Raw genomic sequence first — 19080 nt, 5'->3', positions numbered from 1 at the left:
GGAGGAAGTTGTATAGAATTATTTCTTCTTTGTTTTGTAGAATTCACTAGTGAAGCTATCTGGGCCTGCGTTTTCTTGTGGGGGTGAGGGTTTTTGACTACAAATTCAGTTTATCTCATAGATGGAGTGATCTTGGGTAGTTTGTCTTTCAGGGAAGGAATTTGTCCATCTTAGTTTTTGAGTGTATTGTCACAGGATTGTTCATAATATTTTTGTGTTGCCTTTTTAATACATGTAGAATTTGTAGTGATGCTATCTCTCTCCCTCCTGGTGTTAGTGGTTTGTACTTTTTCTCTTTTTTCCTGATTAGTTTATAAGTTTTGTTGATCATCTGAAAGAATCAGCTTTTGGCATCGATTATTTTCTCTATTGTCCTTCTGGTTTTTGTTTTTGTTTTTGTTTGTTTTTTCCCACTGATTTCCATTCTTGTGCTTATTATTGCTTTTTTCCCTTCTGCTTCCTTTGGGTTTCATTTACTTTACTTTCCTCATTCTTTTTTTTTTGTTAATTTTTTTTAATGTTTATTTGTTTTTGAGAGAGGGAGACACAGCGTGTGAGTAGGGGAGGGGCAGAGAGAGAGGGAGACAGAATCTGAAGCAGGTTCCAGCCTCTGAGCTGTCAGCGCAGAGCCCGATGCGGGACTCAGATCATAACCTGAGCTGAAGTCAATGCTTAACCAACTGAGCCACCCAAGTGCTCCTATTTCTCTCATTCTTTAAGGTGGAAATGGAAAACATTGATTTAAAACCTTTCTTCTTTTCTAATATAGGCATTTAATGTTACAAATTTCTCTTGAAATACTTTTACTGGACCCTTCACATTTTCAAACTCTTAAGCCACTAAGCTGGGGTATTCCTAGGTCTTCCCTCATTTGTTTTTCATCTTTCATCTTTCTTTTGTTGACTGGTTTCCAGTGCCTTTTAAACCATTGCTTCATTTACTTTGTCTAACTTTGTAGTTATTCTAGGTGAGAAGGTAATCCAGTCCCTCTATTTGAGATACTTTTAGTTTTATGTACTGTTTCACAAATGATAAAGAAACATCTTACATATTTATGATGCTTTCAGCTTACAGAGTACTTTTGCAGAAAGTTCAGTATTTTGAGATAGCAACAGCCAGCTGGCTTCTTTTGAACATTAGTGGCTTGTGCATTATATAGAAAATCATTCTTCATGTAGTGGTTAGGCATCTGTCCACTTGAGCTGTTCACAGCTTAGTTAGCAAGTCAAAGATAAACAGTAACCAAAAAGAACTTCCTGAGCCGCAAACAGCTGCCACAAAGCTATTGAGACAAATAAACCTAGGCCTTTATGCTGAGTAAGGAAGCAGTGTGGAAGCAGGTGCTGAAAAGTAGGCAACTAATGAAAGCACAGCAGCGATTCACCAGTGAGTAAAACATGTCCTCAGGTGCTTATATTTTAATCAGACATAAAATAAGCAAGTATATATATGATATGTCAGGGCTGACAAGTACTAGAAAAGGAAGTAAAGCAAGGCAGGGCAATAGAGAGTGATGGAATAGATACTCTTAGATTTATGTAATGCAAAATCTGTGACGCCAGGAAGTAGAGTATGTATAGTGGTTTTAAAAATTAGATAATTGTGTTTGAAAATATGTTCATAAAAATTAGTTACCGTGAAAAGGTTTGGCTGCTTAAGACGGATATATTGAAATTATCTGAAAACCTGGTTTATACAGAATTTCTCATTCTCTGACAGTGTTGACTAAATGAGGCATTGATTAGATTAAAACATATGCAAAGTCATTTTGACTCCATAGTGTAGTCTCTTCTCCAATCCATTCTCCACTCCATAATAGAAAGAAGCTGGACCTTAAAACCTTACAGTTGAATTGTATTTTTAGATTGAAAGTATCCGGGGGACTTCCTTTGATGCATGTGAGAATTTCTGACCAGAAGATGAAAGATGTACTCTGTTTGATTAACAGTATACCCTTGCCACAGAAATCCTCTGAACAGTCTCCAGAGAGACAGGTAACTGGATATAATAAAAATGGTGAATCTTTACATTTGTGTATATGGTGAGTTTTTCCATCTTTCTTTGTGCTAATTTGTTTTTGAATATTTTTTAGGACTGGTTTCATTTATTTGATACACTCCTAAAGTTTAATGTTGTTGATTCTGTTCAAGAGTGCATATGGCATTGAATAGATAAAAATTGAAGCCTATTTTCACTGCAGTTTAGAGTGGTGTTTAAGATTGTCTTTCTCTGTCCCTCCCCTGCTCACACAGGCTCTCTCAAAAATAAATAAATAAATAAATAAATCGATAGATAAATAAATCTTCTTTAAAATGATGCAAAATATAATTTGTATATAATTTTATTACCCATTAAACTTAAAAATTCTAGATAACTTTATTTGCAATTGACATTTACAACATAAAATATATGTTAGATTTCCACTTTGAAATGAAATTTTAGCCAACTAATGTTGTTCTCATTCTCTAAGAATCTGTAATATAGATGAACAGTTAATATTGTCATAGCAAATAAATGACACACTATGATAGACTTATCTACTAGAGTAGTAAATAGTCTGCCCTTGTAAATACAGGTGGTAGTCTTAATAATTAGTAAACACTAGCTAGTTGATTGCATAATGTGCTTTGTTGGAAGATTTGTGTCTTATGTGTGTATGTGTCTGTCCATCTCTCTCTCTCTACTCTGTAATTTTTCAGTATTTTTCTCATTTATGTACATTTGATCCTGTTAAATCAGTATGTTAAACTTTTTGGGGGTACCTGGGTGACTTAGTCAGTTAAGCATCTGACTTTGGCTCAGGTCATAATCCCACTGTTGAGTTTGAGCCCCACATTGGACTCACTGCTGTCAGCGCAGAGCCCGCTTCAGTTTTTCTCTCCCCCTCTCTGTCTGCCCCTCTCCTGCTTGTGCTTGCTCTCTCTCTGTCTCTCAAAAATAAACAAATATTGAAAAAAATTAAAAAAACGTTTTGTATTTGACAGGTATCCTCAATTCCTGTTATTTCAGATAGGACAAAAGACCTACTTAGTACTTCACTGTTGCTAGATGGAGTAGAATCAGGTAAGGAAAGTAAATGTTCTTTATTAAACCAAGCCTATACATTTGTATACAGAGATAAAATTTTCAGAAAATAAGGGAATTTAGAAAGTGTTACAACAATCACTGGTTTTAGTTCTAGCTGTGCTACTAACCAACAGTGTCATTTGAGTCACCTTTTTTTAAGCCCAAGTTTCTTCATTTGAATTACAGGATTTTTGTGATAGACAGTGCTTAAGATTCTATATAAGATTTTTTTTTTTTCGGCCCCAATTTCTACCTGATCTTTTTTCCTAGCTCTAGCCTAACTGATCTTGTTTAACTTTAAAGTAGAGTATAAGCTTCATGAGGACAAGGATCATGTCTGCCCTCTTTACCTTGGTGCCCTTGGTGGCTGACACAGACTGATATATGATGGGTGATGCCCAGTAATTATTTATTGAATATTGAATGAGTGAACTAAAGTGAAAAACAGAGCTTTTGAAGAAAAAAATAGTAGGGTGGTTTGGTCTTTATGTATGATTATCATATATCAGGTTGAGTCACTTTGTGGGACTTAGAAATAAGATTGGACATATATTCTGATTCTGAATATGAAGATTATATCTCGTAAATGAGTTTTACCTTTGAGAGATTTAAGTTTGAGTGTTTTATGCAGTTCTCTGGACATTCTCTCAAGTCAAATGAATGTCTTCTTTAGAGTCTGATGATGAATATTTTGATGCTGAAGATGGAGAGACACAGACTGGTAAAAGTTTGAGAGGTTCAGAACTAAAAAAAGCTGCAGAAGCCCCAAATGAGGAACTCATTAATCTTTTACTGAAGTTTGAAATTAAAGAGGTATGTATATTTGTTTCATCCATTTATAAATATATTGCTATTATCACTATTCTTAAAGTATTTCATGCTAGATCTGAACATAAAATATATTAAAATTTTGGTACTCTGTCTTCCCTGCTTCCCAACACACACACACAGACACACACACGCACGTGCATGGTTCCAGGAAAATGAAATGTTATTTTGTAAATAGTGATATGAGAATGATCTATACCATATTTAATCTAGTCTGGAAAAGCTCAAAGATTCCTAAGTGGGATTTTCTTTTCCATAGAAAATTTCTATGACATGTTTACATTAATGTTTTTTTACTTTTAAGCTAAATAATATTGCTCATTGTGATGTTTATAATTTGAAAAAGTGTAAACAACCTAGATTTTTAGCATGTCTTTACAGCCACTAAAAGTCATGTAATAAAACATTGACATGAAAAGATGTTCACAAAACATCATTATTTTGGAACAAAAATAGATTAAAATACTGAGGACATTATGATTCTATTGAGAAATTATACATACACATACATTTTTTTCTTTGATCATACTTGATAGTGTTCATCTCTGTGTGGAGGAATTATAATTTCTTATTTTTGCCTGTTTGCTTTTCCCTATATTCTAAATATACTTAATAGTAAATATGCATTTCTTTAATAATAAAACACAGAGGTATAAAAAGATGTTTCTTATTGACTGCTTTTTATCCCAATGTGAGGTGATGTCCTAAAATATAAAGTCAGAAATACCAGCTTTTAATTGTGTATATAAATCCCTCTAAGTATTACTGGTATTTGTTTAAAAGAAATATATGTCATTTATCTTTAGCCTTCTTTTCATATACCCATTTAGCCTTTTTTTCATATACCCATCTAAAATACCAAAAATCCCTGACTCTAACTTGAGAATACATTCAAATGATTGGTCTTCTCTTCTATTGCTACTGCACTGTCCAAGTCACCATATTCCCTGGACTAGTGCAGTAGCCTCATAATTCTTTCTCTGCTTCTGTAAGGTACTCTGTTCTCCACATGATAACCAGAGTGATCATTTTATTTTTTAATTTTTATTCATTTTTATTTTAGAGAGAGAGTGCAGGCAGGGAAGAGGGGCAGAAGGAGAGAGAGAGAGAGAGAGAGAGAGAGAGAGAGAGAGCGAGAGAGCAAATCTCAAGCAATCTCCAAGTGCGGAGGCAGATGCGGAGCTTGTTTCCATGTCCCTGAGATCATGACCTTAGCCGAAATCAAGAGTCATAAGCTCAACCCACTGAGCCATCCAGAGTGCCCCCAGAGTGATCCTTTTAAAGTGAAAGATCAGGGATGCCTGGGTGGCTCAGTCAGTTAAGCAACTAACTTTGGCTCACGACTCATGGGTTTGAGCCCGCCTTGGGGCTCTATCTCCCTCTCTCTCTGCCCCTCCCCTGCTCATTCTTTCTTTCTCAAAAATAAATAAACATTAAAAAAAGTGAAAGATGATGTCATGTCTTTGCTCACAACTGTCCCCTGGCTTCTCTATTGATTAAAGGGCTAAGTCATTCCCATGGCCTACAACACCTTGTATAGGTCACCCCATGTGACTTTAGATTCATTTTCAGTTCTCTTCTGCCTTGCTTACTCTGCTCCAGCCATATTTCATTCATCCCTTCAATAAATATTCATCAAGTGCCATCATGAAGTGCATTGTTTAACATACTGCAGTTACAGCAGCAAATGCAAAGTTCTTGCCTTATGGAACTTACACTTGGCTTTTGTTCTTCCTTATGTATACCAGAGCACATTCTTTGTGCTTGCTGGGGTTTCTTTCTGCCTGGAACACTGTTTTTCTGTATGACTTGATTCTTTATTTCCATTAGCTATTTGCTCAAGTGCTATCTTATTGGGAAGGTCTGATCACCCAATACGAGATAGCAGCCCTGACTTTTCCCCACTCTTCCTAGGATATAAGCTCCATTGGGACAAGAACCTTGTGTGTTTGGTCACTTCAATGTCACTAGTTGCTGGGATGGTCTCATACATGGTAGATGATGCGCAATAAGTATTTTGTTGAATATTGAATGAATGAACTGAAATTATCAACAATCAGCATCATCTAAGAAAAAATAGTGCTGTTAGAAATATTTTTCTCAATTTGATGTTTTTGTCATTCTGAAGTTTTAAATGTTGCTGTACTGAAGTATATTAAATTTTTTCTTTATATCTTAGTATTAGTGTATCTTTAGAAAATTCTCTTCTATTAACAAAAATATTTACCCACAATTTAATATGTTATTTTATGTTTTTATTGTTTTCATTAAATGATTGATTTATTTGAAATTTACTTTTGTGTAACAACTCTGCACTGAGTATCTTACTATTGTCTCTTATTGTTTCTACTCTTTAGTTGACACCCCTATTTTTTCTTAAATGTGTAATGATACCACTGCCAATAATATTAATTTTTGCTTTTATTCATCATTTATGTTGTTCTGTTATTATTGCTGCCTAACAGGTTATCCTAAAACATAGTACTTCAAGACAACTGTTTAATTTTGCTCAGAGTATTATGGGTTAGGAATTGTGGAAGGGCCCAGATTGGTAATTTTTGTGTATAGTTTTTCATGTGGTGCAGTCATATTTGTTGGAGCTACAGTGACCTGAAGTCTCAGAGGGTCTCAGAAGTGCCTCACTCATGAGGCTGGCTCTTGCCACTGGCTGGTGGCTGGGAGCTCAGGTGGGACTGTTGACTGAAATACCAACTCATAGCCTCCTGAGCATGGCAGTTTCGGGGTATTTGAACTTTTTACATGCCAATTAGCTTCCCCTCAGTGTGCATTCCCAGGTGAAACATTTATGGGCATTTTTTTTTTTTTTTATCATTGGCAGTCATTAAAGTGTGGCTTCTGTAGTCTGTTGATTGAAATTCAAAGGTAGTGGACAAAGCTCTCCATCTTGGGATGGAGTACCAAAGTACTGTTATGTTTTAAAAATTGTCACATATGTGTTTTGGTTTTGATTGGCTAAATATACTGGCTGTTATATCCAGAATAAATTTAAACAGTACTGTAGTAGTAAATAGCTAGACTGTCCTACTTTTTACTTTAATGGAAATGCCTTTTTTTTTAAATCAACAAACATGATTTTTGTTTTGAGATAGAGGTTTAAGAAAATCATATTAAGTAAGAATGCATGTATTCCTGTTTAAAAAAAGGAAATTTAAAAAGTAAATCAATAATTGATGTAAAATTTTATCATGATTTTTATATAGATGTAGTTTTATTCTGAATAATAGAATTTAAGGTATAATTTCCAATCATAGTAAACAATTTTATGGTATTAGAGAAGTATGAGCTATTGTTCTCATGATAAAATGTATGAAGAAAAATTTTGTTTTTTAAACATGATTCAGAATATTTATCATGCTTTTAATGGGTGTCCTGATTCTTTTAGGTTGTTTTGGAATTTACTAAACAACAGAAAGAAGAAGATACAATTCTAGTATTTAATGTTACTCATTTGGGAACAGAGGCTACATTGAGAACTTTTGATGTAACTGTGGTATCTTATTTAAAGAAAATCAGCTTGGATTACCATGAAATTCAAGGTAACAGCCACACAAATAGAAATAATGGTTAATAGTAAATATAGTCTCACTTTGAGAATTTGAGACACTTTTGTGTATATAATAATATTTTTAAATAAATAATAGTGGGGCGCCTGGGTGGCACAGTCGGTTAAGCGTCCGACTTCAGCCAGGTCACGATCTCGTGGTCCGTGAGTTCGAGCCCCGCGTCGGGCTCTGGGCTGATGGCTCAGAGCCTGGAGCCTGTTTCCGATTCTGTGTCTCCCTCTCTCTCTGCCCGTCCCCCGTTCATGCTCTGTTTCTCTCTGTCCCAAAAATAAATAAACGTTGAAAAAAAAAAAATAATAGCTAGCACTGTTCTAAGGATTTTACAAATAATAACTCATTTAATCCTCATAACAATGTTATCTCCAATTTACATAAAAGGAAACTAAGCTGTAAATCAGTTATATAATTTAACCAAGGTCACACTGCTGGTTAGTCTCTGAACCATGTTTAAACCCTGGAAGTCTGGCCCTAGGGTCTGTATTCTTAACTACTGTGATCTACTACTGCCTCAGAGAGTCCACATAAATCTCCATTGTATAGGGAATATTCTTCCCATTTTACAAAGGAAGTTTAAATAAAGGGATTAAGTGGCTTATTCAAGACCATGCATCTTATGAATGGCAAAACCTAGAATTTATCTCTGATCTTATAACTTTAAGTTCTTGTTCTTTGTATTGAATAGTGTTTACATATCAGAAGCTCAGTAGGTTATAAGAATTAGAATGGGGCATAAAATTCATTCTTTTAGAAGCTCTTATTGTTTGTTTACTCCAGTGTACAGTTTATGTGCTCATTAATATTTGAGGAATGATTGGGTGAATCTACATTTTATATTTGACTAGTATTTTAGCCAAATATAAAGTCCTATTTTTGTTATTTTTTAGTAGTTGAAATTAAAACACATCTCAGTTTAGAGGAAAAATGTTTTATATGTTAGTAATGTTCTGTAAACATGGTGTTAAGATGGAGTTTACTTTCTTGAGGGGAAGAATGTAAAAAATTTGCTAGGCTATTTTTTCCTTTAGGGAAGGTTATGACCTTTAAGGTGAAGGGAAAATTCTAAGATTATTCAGAAGGAGCAGGACTTACAGAACTGAAAATAATAAAAGACAGATAAAATGGTGCATAAGTCACTTCTCCTTCCACAGCTTTTTGACACACTTCCTTTGGTATATCTACCTCAGGACATAAAGGACATCTGGTAGTGTATCTGTAGTTTTTTAATTAAAAGAAATTTGGCAATTCCCCTCCCTTACAACGTACTTTAATTTTCTATGTAAAATAAGCCTTCTCTCTAACCATAAACAGAGAAAAATTATTTGTTTCTTTAATATGAATGAAATATTTGCTCTTTGAATTTTATAGCTCAATAGGATATTACATATTTTTATAGTTCATTCTTACAATATAGTTGAGAAAGCTAAAGTTAAATAGCTTTTGGTAAGAGTAGAGATGAACTAGAATTCATTTCTTAATTTGTAAGCATTCTACTGCCATATAAATGCACATATATCCTTAAAAATATCTAGAGAAGTATTGATTATTTTTGAATATAGATGTAAAATCAAATAAAAATAAATATGCATGTTTTTAAGTAAGTTGGATGCTAAAGGTAAGAGAAGTATTTGGATTGGTCTATTTATACACCAGTGATATTAATATTAAATAACCATGAAAATATGTGCAGGTAGGCTTTTAAAGCTTAAGTAATATATTTTTTTAAGAAAATGATCTAGAAAATTCCAATCTTAGGGGTGCCTGGCTGGCTCACTTGGTTAAGTGTCTGACTTTTGATTTGGGCTTAGGTCATGATTTAACGGTTTGTGAGATTGAGCTCCAAGTTGGGCTCTGTGCTGACAGCACGGTACCTATTAGGGATTCTCTCTCTCCCTCTTTCTGCGCCTCCCCCACTTGCGCTCATGTGGGGGAGTGCACTAAATAAATGAATAAATGAATAAATAAATGAATAAATAAATAAATAAATAAATAAATTCCAGTCTTAAAAAGAACAGTTTATTTGAAACACTTTTCTTCTTTTTCTTTAATCTAGGATCCAAAAAGAAGCCCCTTCACTTGATTAGCTCTTCTGATAAACCTGGATTAGATCTCTTAAAAGTAGAATATATTAAGGTAAGGGCCATAGAATGTTTACATAATTATTGTATACTCTAAATTGTCCTCTGGAAGGAAAAAGATGACAGCAGATTACTAAATTCTCTAGATGTGTGTCATAGATTTTAATCATAAGAATATCCATTTTTTCTCTTTTCATTTATACAGTTTCTCTTTTACTTAAGTAGAAGAATAGGACGTAAAAAGACGCCAAACTCGGGGTGCCTGGGTGGCTCAGTCAGTTAAGCGTCCGACTTCAGCTCAGGTCATGATCTCACAGTTTGTGGGTTTGAGCCCTGCCTTGGGCTCTGTGCTGACAGCTCGGAGCCTGGAGCCTGCTTCTGATTCTGTGTCTCCCTCTCTCTCTGCCCCTTCCCCTGCCCATGCTCTGTCTCTCTCTCTGCAAAAATTAATAAACTTAAGAAAAAATTTTTTAAAAAAAAAAGAAAAAGACACCAAACTCCCTATCCCCAAAGATGGAAGCTTGGGATGAAGTAGCATGAACTTGTACCTCTTGGGGCACATTTACCTACTTAAGTTCATTGTAAATGTAGGTGACATTTGGCTGAGTATCCAATATCACAAGGGATAGAGTCAAATTTGACTGGGTTCAGAAGAAAACTACCAGGATTGGGAAGGGACTCAAAAAGATATTGTATGAGAAATGCTGAAGGAAGTAAGAGTATTTAGCTTTATTCAAGGTTAGTTGATTTGTTTAATCATTTAACAAGCATTTATTGAATCCTTTGTCAGATTCTGTTAGGCACTTGGGATACAGAGACGAAAAACATGCCGTTTTCAAGGAACTTATGGACTAGTAGGCAGACAGACAAGTTAGAATAAAATTAAAATATAATGTGATTGATTCTCTCTTAAAGAACATAAGACTTTGTGGCATCAGGGAGGCAGAGAAGCTAGCCTAGGCAGAAGTCTTCTCACAAGATGTAAAAATGAATTTCCTATGGATGTGCCCAAGAGACAGAACTTGAACCAATAGATAATTGTGTTGGGAGGTAGAATATTGACTCAGTACCAAGGCCTAATTAAATCACAAGTTCTCTGAAGATTAAATTTGTAAGAAAATGAGGTTTCTTTCAATGGAGATAACCTAAAATAGTCTTCCAAAGATATAAAGGGATATATTAAGTGATGGATGGACTAGATGACCTTTAAACCTTACAACTTTCAGAGTTTATAATTCTGGTCTCTAGTTGTAGTTTCCTAGAAGTACACATTGCCATGTTTTTCATATTTGAAGAGGAGAACAAAATTGCATGATTATAATAAATAACTTGGATGTCACTTTAAAACAATGACAGTAAAATTAAATATATATAAAATTATAGTTCTGAATAAATGTAAAAAATAAACTAGAGATCATAAATAAGTTATTTATTTACTTTGGTCTTAAATCTTTTTTCAGAGCTTCTATTCTTTTTTTTAGGCTGATAAGAATGGACCTAGTTTTCAAACTACTTTTGAAAAAACTGAACAAACCCTTAAGGTAAGAAATTTTATTAAAAGAGTATATCTTATTTGAAAACAACTTATTGTGGAAGGCTTCAGTATCCTTTGAGGAATAATGACTGGGTGGGTAATTTGATGAAATAATCAAGAGTCAGTAAAAGTTATAAACCTCCTAGATACCTACCATGTTCTATGTTTGTCATTGATTATAATAGAGCTGGTGTTTTGACTTCCTGTAGCACATCCTAATTATTTCTAAAAACAGGGAATGCGATAGACAATGGAACTTTGATTTATAAAGAACCAACAAGGTTTTCAACAAATTAAACTAGATACTGTTGTTTAATGCAGACCTGAGAAAGTATGGGAAATACAAGAAGATGTTGAGTACATCTGAAGCCATACTAAGGTAGTCACATGGAGGTAGAGGAGACAATGTAGTTGTGGATTATTTAAAAAAAATTTTTTAATGTTTATTTATTTTTGAGATAGAGAGAGACACAGCATGAGCAGGGAAGGGGCAGAGAGAGAGGGAGACACAGAATCTGAAGCAGGCTCCAGGCTCTGAGCTGTCAGCACAGAGCCTGACGCGGGGCTCGAACTCACGAACTGTGAGATCATGACCTGAGCTGAAATCGAACGCTCAATCGACTGAGCCACCCAGGCGCCCCAATTGTGGATTATTTTAAAAAGAAAATCAGAGATAGGAATTTGAAGTTACACTTTTGAGAGATGGGAGAATTTGTGGAATATTGTGAACCTTCCTTTTTAAAAATTACTTATTTATTTATTTTTAATTTAAATTCAAGTTAATGTACAGTGTTGTCATGACTTTAGGACTAGAACCCTAGTAATTCATCTCTTGCATATGACACCCAGTCCTCATCCCAAAAAGTGCCTTTCTTGATGCCCATCACCCATTTAACCTATCCCCTACCTGCTTCCCCTCAACAATCCTCAGTTCATTCTCTGTATTTAAGAGTCTCTGTGGTTTACCTCCCTCTGTGTTTTTATCTTACTTTTCCTACCCTTCCCCTTTGTTCATCTGTTGTCTTTATCAAATAACACATGAGTAAAATCATATATCTTTCTCTGACTTATTTTGCTTAGTATAATATCCTCTGTTTATATCCATGTTGTTGCACATGGCAAGATTTCATTCTTTTTTCATCACTGAGTAGTATTCCATTGTGTATGTATACCACATCTTCTTTATCCATTCATCAGGTGATGGACATTGGGTTCTTTCCATAATTTGACAGTTGTTGATAGTGCTGCCGTAAACATTGGGGTGCATGTGCCCCTTCGAATCAGCATTTTTGTGCCCTCTTGAACCTTCCTTTTTATAATTTTTATATCCACTTAGTGCTTTGAGGCAATAAAAGGAAATCCTTTTATATAAGCAAAGATTTTTAAAGAATTTTTAATTTTCTGTTAGAAAACCACATTATTACTGAAGCAATTTTTGTTGGTATCTTAGCTTTCTCGAGTCATTGTTTTAAAAAATGTAACACTTTTTTTCCTAAAAGTTTTATGTACATTCATATATACACACATACACATTTATACACATACACATATACACACACACATTTATACACATTCATATATATATATATATATATATATATATTTAAATGATAGGACCATTGTGGTTTTGGAAGATAATTTAGTAACTGAGAACTTACTTAATAATTGTACTTTTAAATCTCTGAATTTCACATTTGAAATCATTTCTCGACATAGTATTAACACATGGTGATTTTGGAGTTTCATGATCTAACTTTCAAGTTCTATATAATCAAAATAAAAAGTCCATTGAAGATCCAAAAGTCCTATACGTGATGAATATCGAGATGGCCATGACAAGCAGATTATAAGTTTCTTGTTAATTATATTTGGGAAACAGAATAATTACGTTACTCATGGGAATTCACAATGTGTGTGAGTGTAATTTACTGTCCATATATTTCTCTTTAAGGAGTCTGAGTCGTGAATCTTTATCTCCTCTCTGTTCCTTCTAAGCTATGGAAGCAGTGATGTAAATCTAGCTAGAAGCCTTTCAGTTCCATCATGGAAATTATGGTTATAATTGGCCTGGAAAACTAACTTTCTTTTTGAAAAATTTCTAGGTGGCTTTTTCATCTTTAAATCTGTTGCTGCAAACACAAGCTCTTCTGTCTTCTATTAATTACCTGACAACCATTATCCCATCAGATGACCAAAGAAGTGATACCAAAGAAGTACCAATTTCAGCTGAAAAGCAACAAAAAAATTCAGGTGTGCAGAAAGGTATGAAAAACACTTGTTGTTAACAAGCATATTAGAATTCTAGAGGTAAATGGGAATCGTAGAGATCATCAAGTTCGGCCATTTGCATGCCATTTTCCCCACTTCTGTGCTTTTCTTCAAACAAAATCATATGTGAGTAACTGCTGTGTAAGGCAAATGTAACTAATACTGGTGCTTTAAAAAAATACCTGTTTTTCTTCTTATTTTGGTGGTAGTGGGGAATGCTGTAGGTAGATAATAGGGAAGAAGACCTGTATTTACAATGAACTTTTCCTCCCTTCTCAGTGGCTCCTGAATGAGCTCCACAAAGGGTTAGTCTTCCCTTCCCATTTTACAAATAAGGTAGTAAGACCCAGAGACTTGGGGGTAACAGTACAGGGATAGCATGTAGTTGGTTAAGAGCCCAGATTTTAAAACAGAAACAACTCAGTTCAAAATCCTGCCTCTGCTACTTAAATTATATGACCATAGGCACATTATTTTAATTTCTCTGAGTTTCAGTGTCCTTATTTATTTTATGTTTTTTTTCTTGCTTGTGCATTATGAAAGTAACATCTCAGTATAAGAAATACAAACTGTACAGAAGATGTAAAGCAAAAAGAGTATTTGAAATCTTTAAGAGCTTGAGAATTTTATAATTTTTTAAAACAGAAATATGGTTCACTTAATACAATCAAGAAACCTTAATAGAGTTTGAATTACTCGAATCCCATGTGATAGAATGCTTTGTTTTATTTTTAGTGATTGTATCCTCTAAAGACAGGGACATTATTGACTTCAGACTATTTGCTCAGTTGAATGCTTTCTGTGTCATTGTTTGTGATGAGAAGAACAATATTGCTGAAATCAAGATTCAAGGTAAAAGTTCACATACTATTAAGAATTTTTTAAAAGAGAAGCTTTTTTTTAATGGTAAAGAGTATACAAATGGACGGCTCTGAGCTGTGAAAACTGGATAATTTTTTAATGACATAATTGAATTGTATATTTTCTTAGCTCTTTGGGATGTAGATCTTGGTTAGAATCTGACCATCAAATTGAACGACAATACTGGTGTTTTGAATCTCTCGGAGTTGTCTCAGAGGTGAAAAGGGATCCTAATGTCCATGTAGAGATGCTATCAATGGGCTGGGATGTGGGTCCGATTTTCAGGTCAAGGTCTATGAATATGCTTTATCTTGGTACAAATGCAAAAGAACCTTATGATGAAGAGAAAGCCCATCTATGAGCCCATTATGTTCTTTTAGGCAAAAGCTGCTGAAACTGATAGGACTCTGTTTTTACCAGCTCACTATGATCTGATAATGGTAAAGAATGTTTAATGAAATTCTTGAATAACTTAAAAATGAAAAAAATTAGTTTTTTTCTTTGGCCTTTCCAAGCTGACAATTACCTTTAGTCTACATTTGATTCATGAAACTTATAGCTTCCATATGAATGACTGGATATAAGATCTAAAAGATTTCCTAAAATCCCAAGATAATTTGTTTGCTCTAGGTATAGTTTTTTTCAGAAGGTTGAAACTTCAGATAATTGATTTATAATGAATGTATTGGTTTCATTGTTTATAACACTGAAAATGTATAACATTGCAACTAACTAATTTATCAGTTGGGAGTTCAAGCATAGTTAATTAAAAAAAAAAAAATCACCCCAGGGGCACCTGGGTGTCTCAGTCGGTTAAGTGACCGACTTCAGCTCAGGTCATGATCTCACAGTTCGTGAGTTTGAGCCCCGCGTCAGGCTCTGTGCTGACAGCTTAGAGCCTGGAGCCTGCTTCAGATTCTGTGTCTCCCCCACCTCTCTGCCCCTCCCATGCTTACTCTCTGTCTCTCAATAATAAATAAATGTTAAGTTTTTTTAAAAATCACCCCAAAATGAAATTATGCAATAAAAAGAAATATCTTGAGGTCTTCTTATGGTAGGTCTTTAGAAATTATAATAATATAATTTTTTTTTCCAGGCCTTGATTCTTCTCTTTGTCTTCAGTCAAGAAAACAGTCACTGTTTGCCAGACTGGAAAATATTATTGTCACAGATGTTGATCCTAAGACAGTTCATAAAAAAGTAGGTGTAGTAAATAGATAGCTAATATGTTTTGATAATTGAGTATGAGATTTTATTTTTAAATATATTTTAACAAATGTTAATGAAATATATTTTGATACACAAATGTTTGTTTCTCTAATGATTATAAATATAAGCCTATTTATTTATTTATTTATTTATTTATTTATAGTCTCAACCGAGTTAACATACAGTGTAGTCTTGGGTTTAGGAGTAGAATCCAGTCATTCGTCACTTACAAATAATACCCAGTGCTCATCCCAACAAATACCCTCCAAATATAAGCCCTTTTTTAAATGAGACTTTGTCATTACCCTCTTGAACAGAATACATTCTAATCTCTGCTTTTCAGGCTGTGTCAATAATGGGAAATGAAGTTTTTCATTTTAACTTGGATTTGTATCCTGATGCCACTGAGGGAGATTCCTATACTGACATGTCCAAAGTGGATGGTGTGGTATCGCTGAATGTTGGCTGTATTCAGATTGTTTATCTTCATAAATTCCTCATGTCATTTCTGGTAAAAGTCACTATTTATATGTTTATTTTCAACTTAGAAATACTTAAGTCTGATAGCTATGATTTCAGACCTTATAAAGTTTGGATTTTAGGATGTACATTGTTTTGATTATAGATGGTATTTATATATTAAGATAGAGGTTAAAACCTCTCTTTAATAGTTGAAATCTGAGTCATTTAATTTGTCTAGAACTGGAATTATTTTTAATAGAACATAAATTTTACTTGAAACCAAATTTGCAAGTAAAAAAATACTAAAAATATCCCCCCCCCGCCCCCGCCCCACTCTGTTCTTCAGCCATACAACATTAGCCCTTATCAGGTGGCTCATAAATATGGATGGATGATCAGTGATTTTTTCCTAATTCTAGATAAATGAGACTCAATTGAAAGTTATGTATAGGAAATAAATAGCACAGAAATAAAGAAGATGGTGTTATTAATGATGTGCTTGTCCTCTTTTTTTCTCCTTTTATGCTTGGTGTCCACAGAACTTCCTCAACAATTTCCAGACAGCCAAAGAGGCTCTGAGTGCCGCCACTGTTCAGGCTGCAGAAAAGGCTGCCAGAAGTGTGAAAGATCTTGCCCAGAGGAGTTTTCGTGTTTCTCTCAATATTGATCTGAAAGCACCAGTTATAGTCATCCCACAGTCTTCTGTTTCCACTAATGCAGTGGTGGTAGATCTTGGGCTCATCAGAGTTCAAAACCAGTTTAGTCTGGTGTCTGGGGAAGACTATTTAAACCCTCCAGTAATTGATAGAATGGATGTGCAGCTAACAGAGCTTAAGCTTTCTAGGTATATTCTCTTTGAATAATTATGGATTGAAGTGTTATTTAATGTTTTCCATGAGTTTTGTGGCCATTGAAATTCATACCCAACATGCTTTGGTTGCACAGAATACTTTACTTTTATTTACTTTTTAAAAAGGTTTTTAATATTTATTTATTTTTGAGAGAGTGAGAGAGAGACAGAGTGCAAGTGGGTGAGGGGCAGAGAGAAGGGGAGACACAGAATCCGAAGCAGGCTCCAGGTTCCGAGTGTCAGCAAAGAGCCCGATGTGGGGCTTGAACCCACAAACCGAGAGATCATGACCTGAGCTGAAGTTGGAAGCTCAGTTGACTGAGCCACCCAGGCGCCCCCAGAATACTTTAATTTTTAATCAACTTTTTATTTTGAAAAATTCCACAGTTACAGAAAAATTCCAAAAATATTACCATGATGATACCAATATTATCCTTTACCTGGGTTTACCAGTTGTTTACATTTGCTTTAACTATGTATGTCTGCATATTATTATTTAAAACATGTTTAAAAAATTTGTGTAATGTTTATTTTTGAGAGAGTGGGAGAGGGGGAGAGAGAGAGAGAGGGAGAGAGAGAGAGATGGACAGACAGTGCAAGCAGGGGAGGGGCAGAGAGAGAGGGAGACACAGAATCTGAAGCTGACAGCTGTGAGCTGTTAGCACAGAGCTTGATGCGGGACTTGAACCCATGAACCATGAAATCATGACTTGAGCCAAAGTCTGCCGCTTAGCAGACTGAGCCACCCAGGCGCCCCTAAAACCTCTTTTTAATTTAATTTTTAAGTTGAGATAAAATTGACATATTGTCTTGCTTTCAGATATGTAACATGATTCAGTATTTGTGTATATTGTGAAATGATCATCACAATAAGTCTAACATTTGTCACCACACAGACTTACAATTTTTTTTCTTGTGATGAGAACTTTTAAGATCTACTTTCTTAACCACTTTCAAATATACAATACAGTATTTTTAACTAGTCACTTTGCTATACATTACATTCCCAGGACTGACTTACTTTACAATGGGAAGTTAAAACATTTTTTGCTGAATCATGAGTATAGAATTTGCTCTTAACCCCTTGCTCTAAATGCTTTAGTATGTGTCCCCTAAGAACAAGGACACACATCCTTTTACATAATGCAGTTTTCAAATTCTGGAAATTTAACACGGATACAGCAATAACATCTAATATGGAGTCAGTATTCAAATTTTACTAGTTGTTCCAATAATGTCCATTATAGTAATTTTTCCCCCCGATCAAGGGTCACATATGGATGGCATTTAATTGTATCCTGTACTACTGAGGGGGATTTCTATATTACTAGTACTTACTTGCTCTGGAATAGTTCTTTAGTCTTTCTTAGTGTTTCATGATGAGACAGTTTTGAAGAGTACAATCTAGTTGTTTCATGGAATGTCTTTTAATTTGGTTTTGTCTGAGTGATTCTTCATGATTTAATTGAACTGATGTATTTTTGGCAAAATACTGCATACATAATGATGTATCTGTAGAGCTCCCACCAGATGACCCATGAAAATCTATATATAATACATTTTAAAATAATTTCTACCCTATCCAAGGAGATTTAATTACCTTAATAAAAAAGGAAAATTACAAGGCAAGTCCAGACAATAATCCTGGAGAAGAGCTTTATCAAACTCTTCATAAAATGCTAATTGTTCATCTTGCCATTTTTTTTCTTTAATCTCTGTATCAATGCATATATTAGTCTTTGTACAACTATATTTGATGACTACTCCATGTATTCAACATTATGAATGTCTTTTTAAAATTTAAACCATGTGTGACCTAATGTTTGAAGAAAAAGGTTTTCTTAATGGGTCATTGTATATCATGTATTTTACTCTTTCCCTAAAGTGAATTATAGATTGAGATTAGAAAAAACTAGCATGGGTTCAAATCACTATTGAGAGCAGTGACTTTTGATTTGAATGTCTTTTTAATGATAGGTTGCATTTCCCTCCTGTGTTTATGCATATATATCAGTTATATTTTTCATTAGGACAGTGATCCAGCCAGGCATCTCCCATCCTGATGTTCAGCTCTTACACCCAATTAACTTGGAATTTTTTGTAAACCGGAATCTAGCTGCATCTTGGTATCACAAAGTACCTGTTGTAGAAATTAAAGGACACCTTGAATCAATGAATGTAAGTATGTGAGTGAAAAATACTTGTTATTGAAATTTTAGACTCTGAACACTTTCTTAGGATAAATCAGTAAGATATGTGACATTTTTGAGTGGTTGGTGTAAGAACAATTTCAATGAGATGTTGTCCAAAAATATGTTCATTATTTAGCAGAATTTAATCTTC

The 19080-nt window shown here is 34.3% G+C and overlaps 1 protein-coding gene across 6 annotated transcripts in view; it reads left to right on the top strand.

Annotated features, from left to right (window-relative positions):
• The window catches only part of VPS13C (vacuolar protein sorting 13 homolog C), a 194646-nt gene that overhangs the window by 72713 nt on the left and 102853 nt on the right, over positions 1-19080 (top strand). For all 6 annotated transcript variants that reach the window (XR_005795851.1, XR_005795850.1, XM_040492864.1 and 3 more), the window contains 12 exons: positions 1865-1994; positions 2985-3063; positions 3740-3879; positions 7298-7451; positions 9529-9608; positions 11035-11094; positions 13190-13349; positions 14091-14207; positions 15313-15416; positions 15769-15936; positions 16427-16731; positions 18768-18915. Coding sequence is in view for 4 of the 6 variants with exons in the window: in XM_040492864.1 (XP_040348798.1) it covers positions 1865-1994; positions 2985-3063; positions 3740-3879; positions 7298-7451; positions 9529-9608; positions 11035-11094; positions 13190-13349; positions 14091-14207; positions 15313-15416; positions 15769-15936; positions 16427-16731; positions 18768-18915 (1645 nt within the window). In the remaining 2 variants the exon portion in view is untranslated. The remainder of the gene's footprint in view (positions 1-1864; positions 1995-2984; positions 3064-3739; positions 3880-7297; positions 7452-9528; positions 9609-11034; positions 11095-13189; positions 13350-14090; positions 14208-15312; positions 15417-15768; positions 15937-16426; positions 16732-18767; positions 18916-19080) is intronic.

Source organism: Herpailurus yagouaroundi, unplaced genomic scaffold (genome assembly GCF_014898765.1).
Source record: "Herpailurus yagouaroundi ecotype Mexico unplaced genomic scaffold, PumYag 184, whole genome shotgun sequence".
NCBI lineage: Eukaryota > Metazoa > Chordata > Mammalia > Carnivora > Felidae > Herpailurus > Herpailurus yagouaroundi.
Note: the sequence above shows the minus strand (reverse complement) of the source record. Positions and strands in the feature narration are given on the sequence as shown.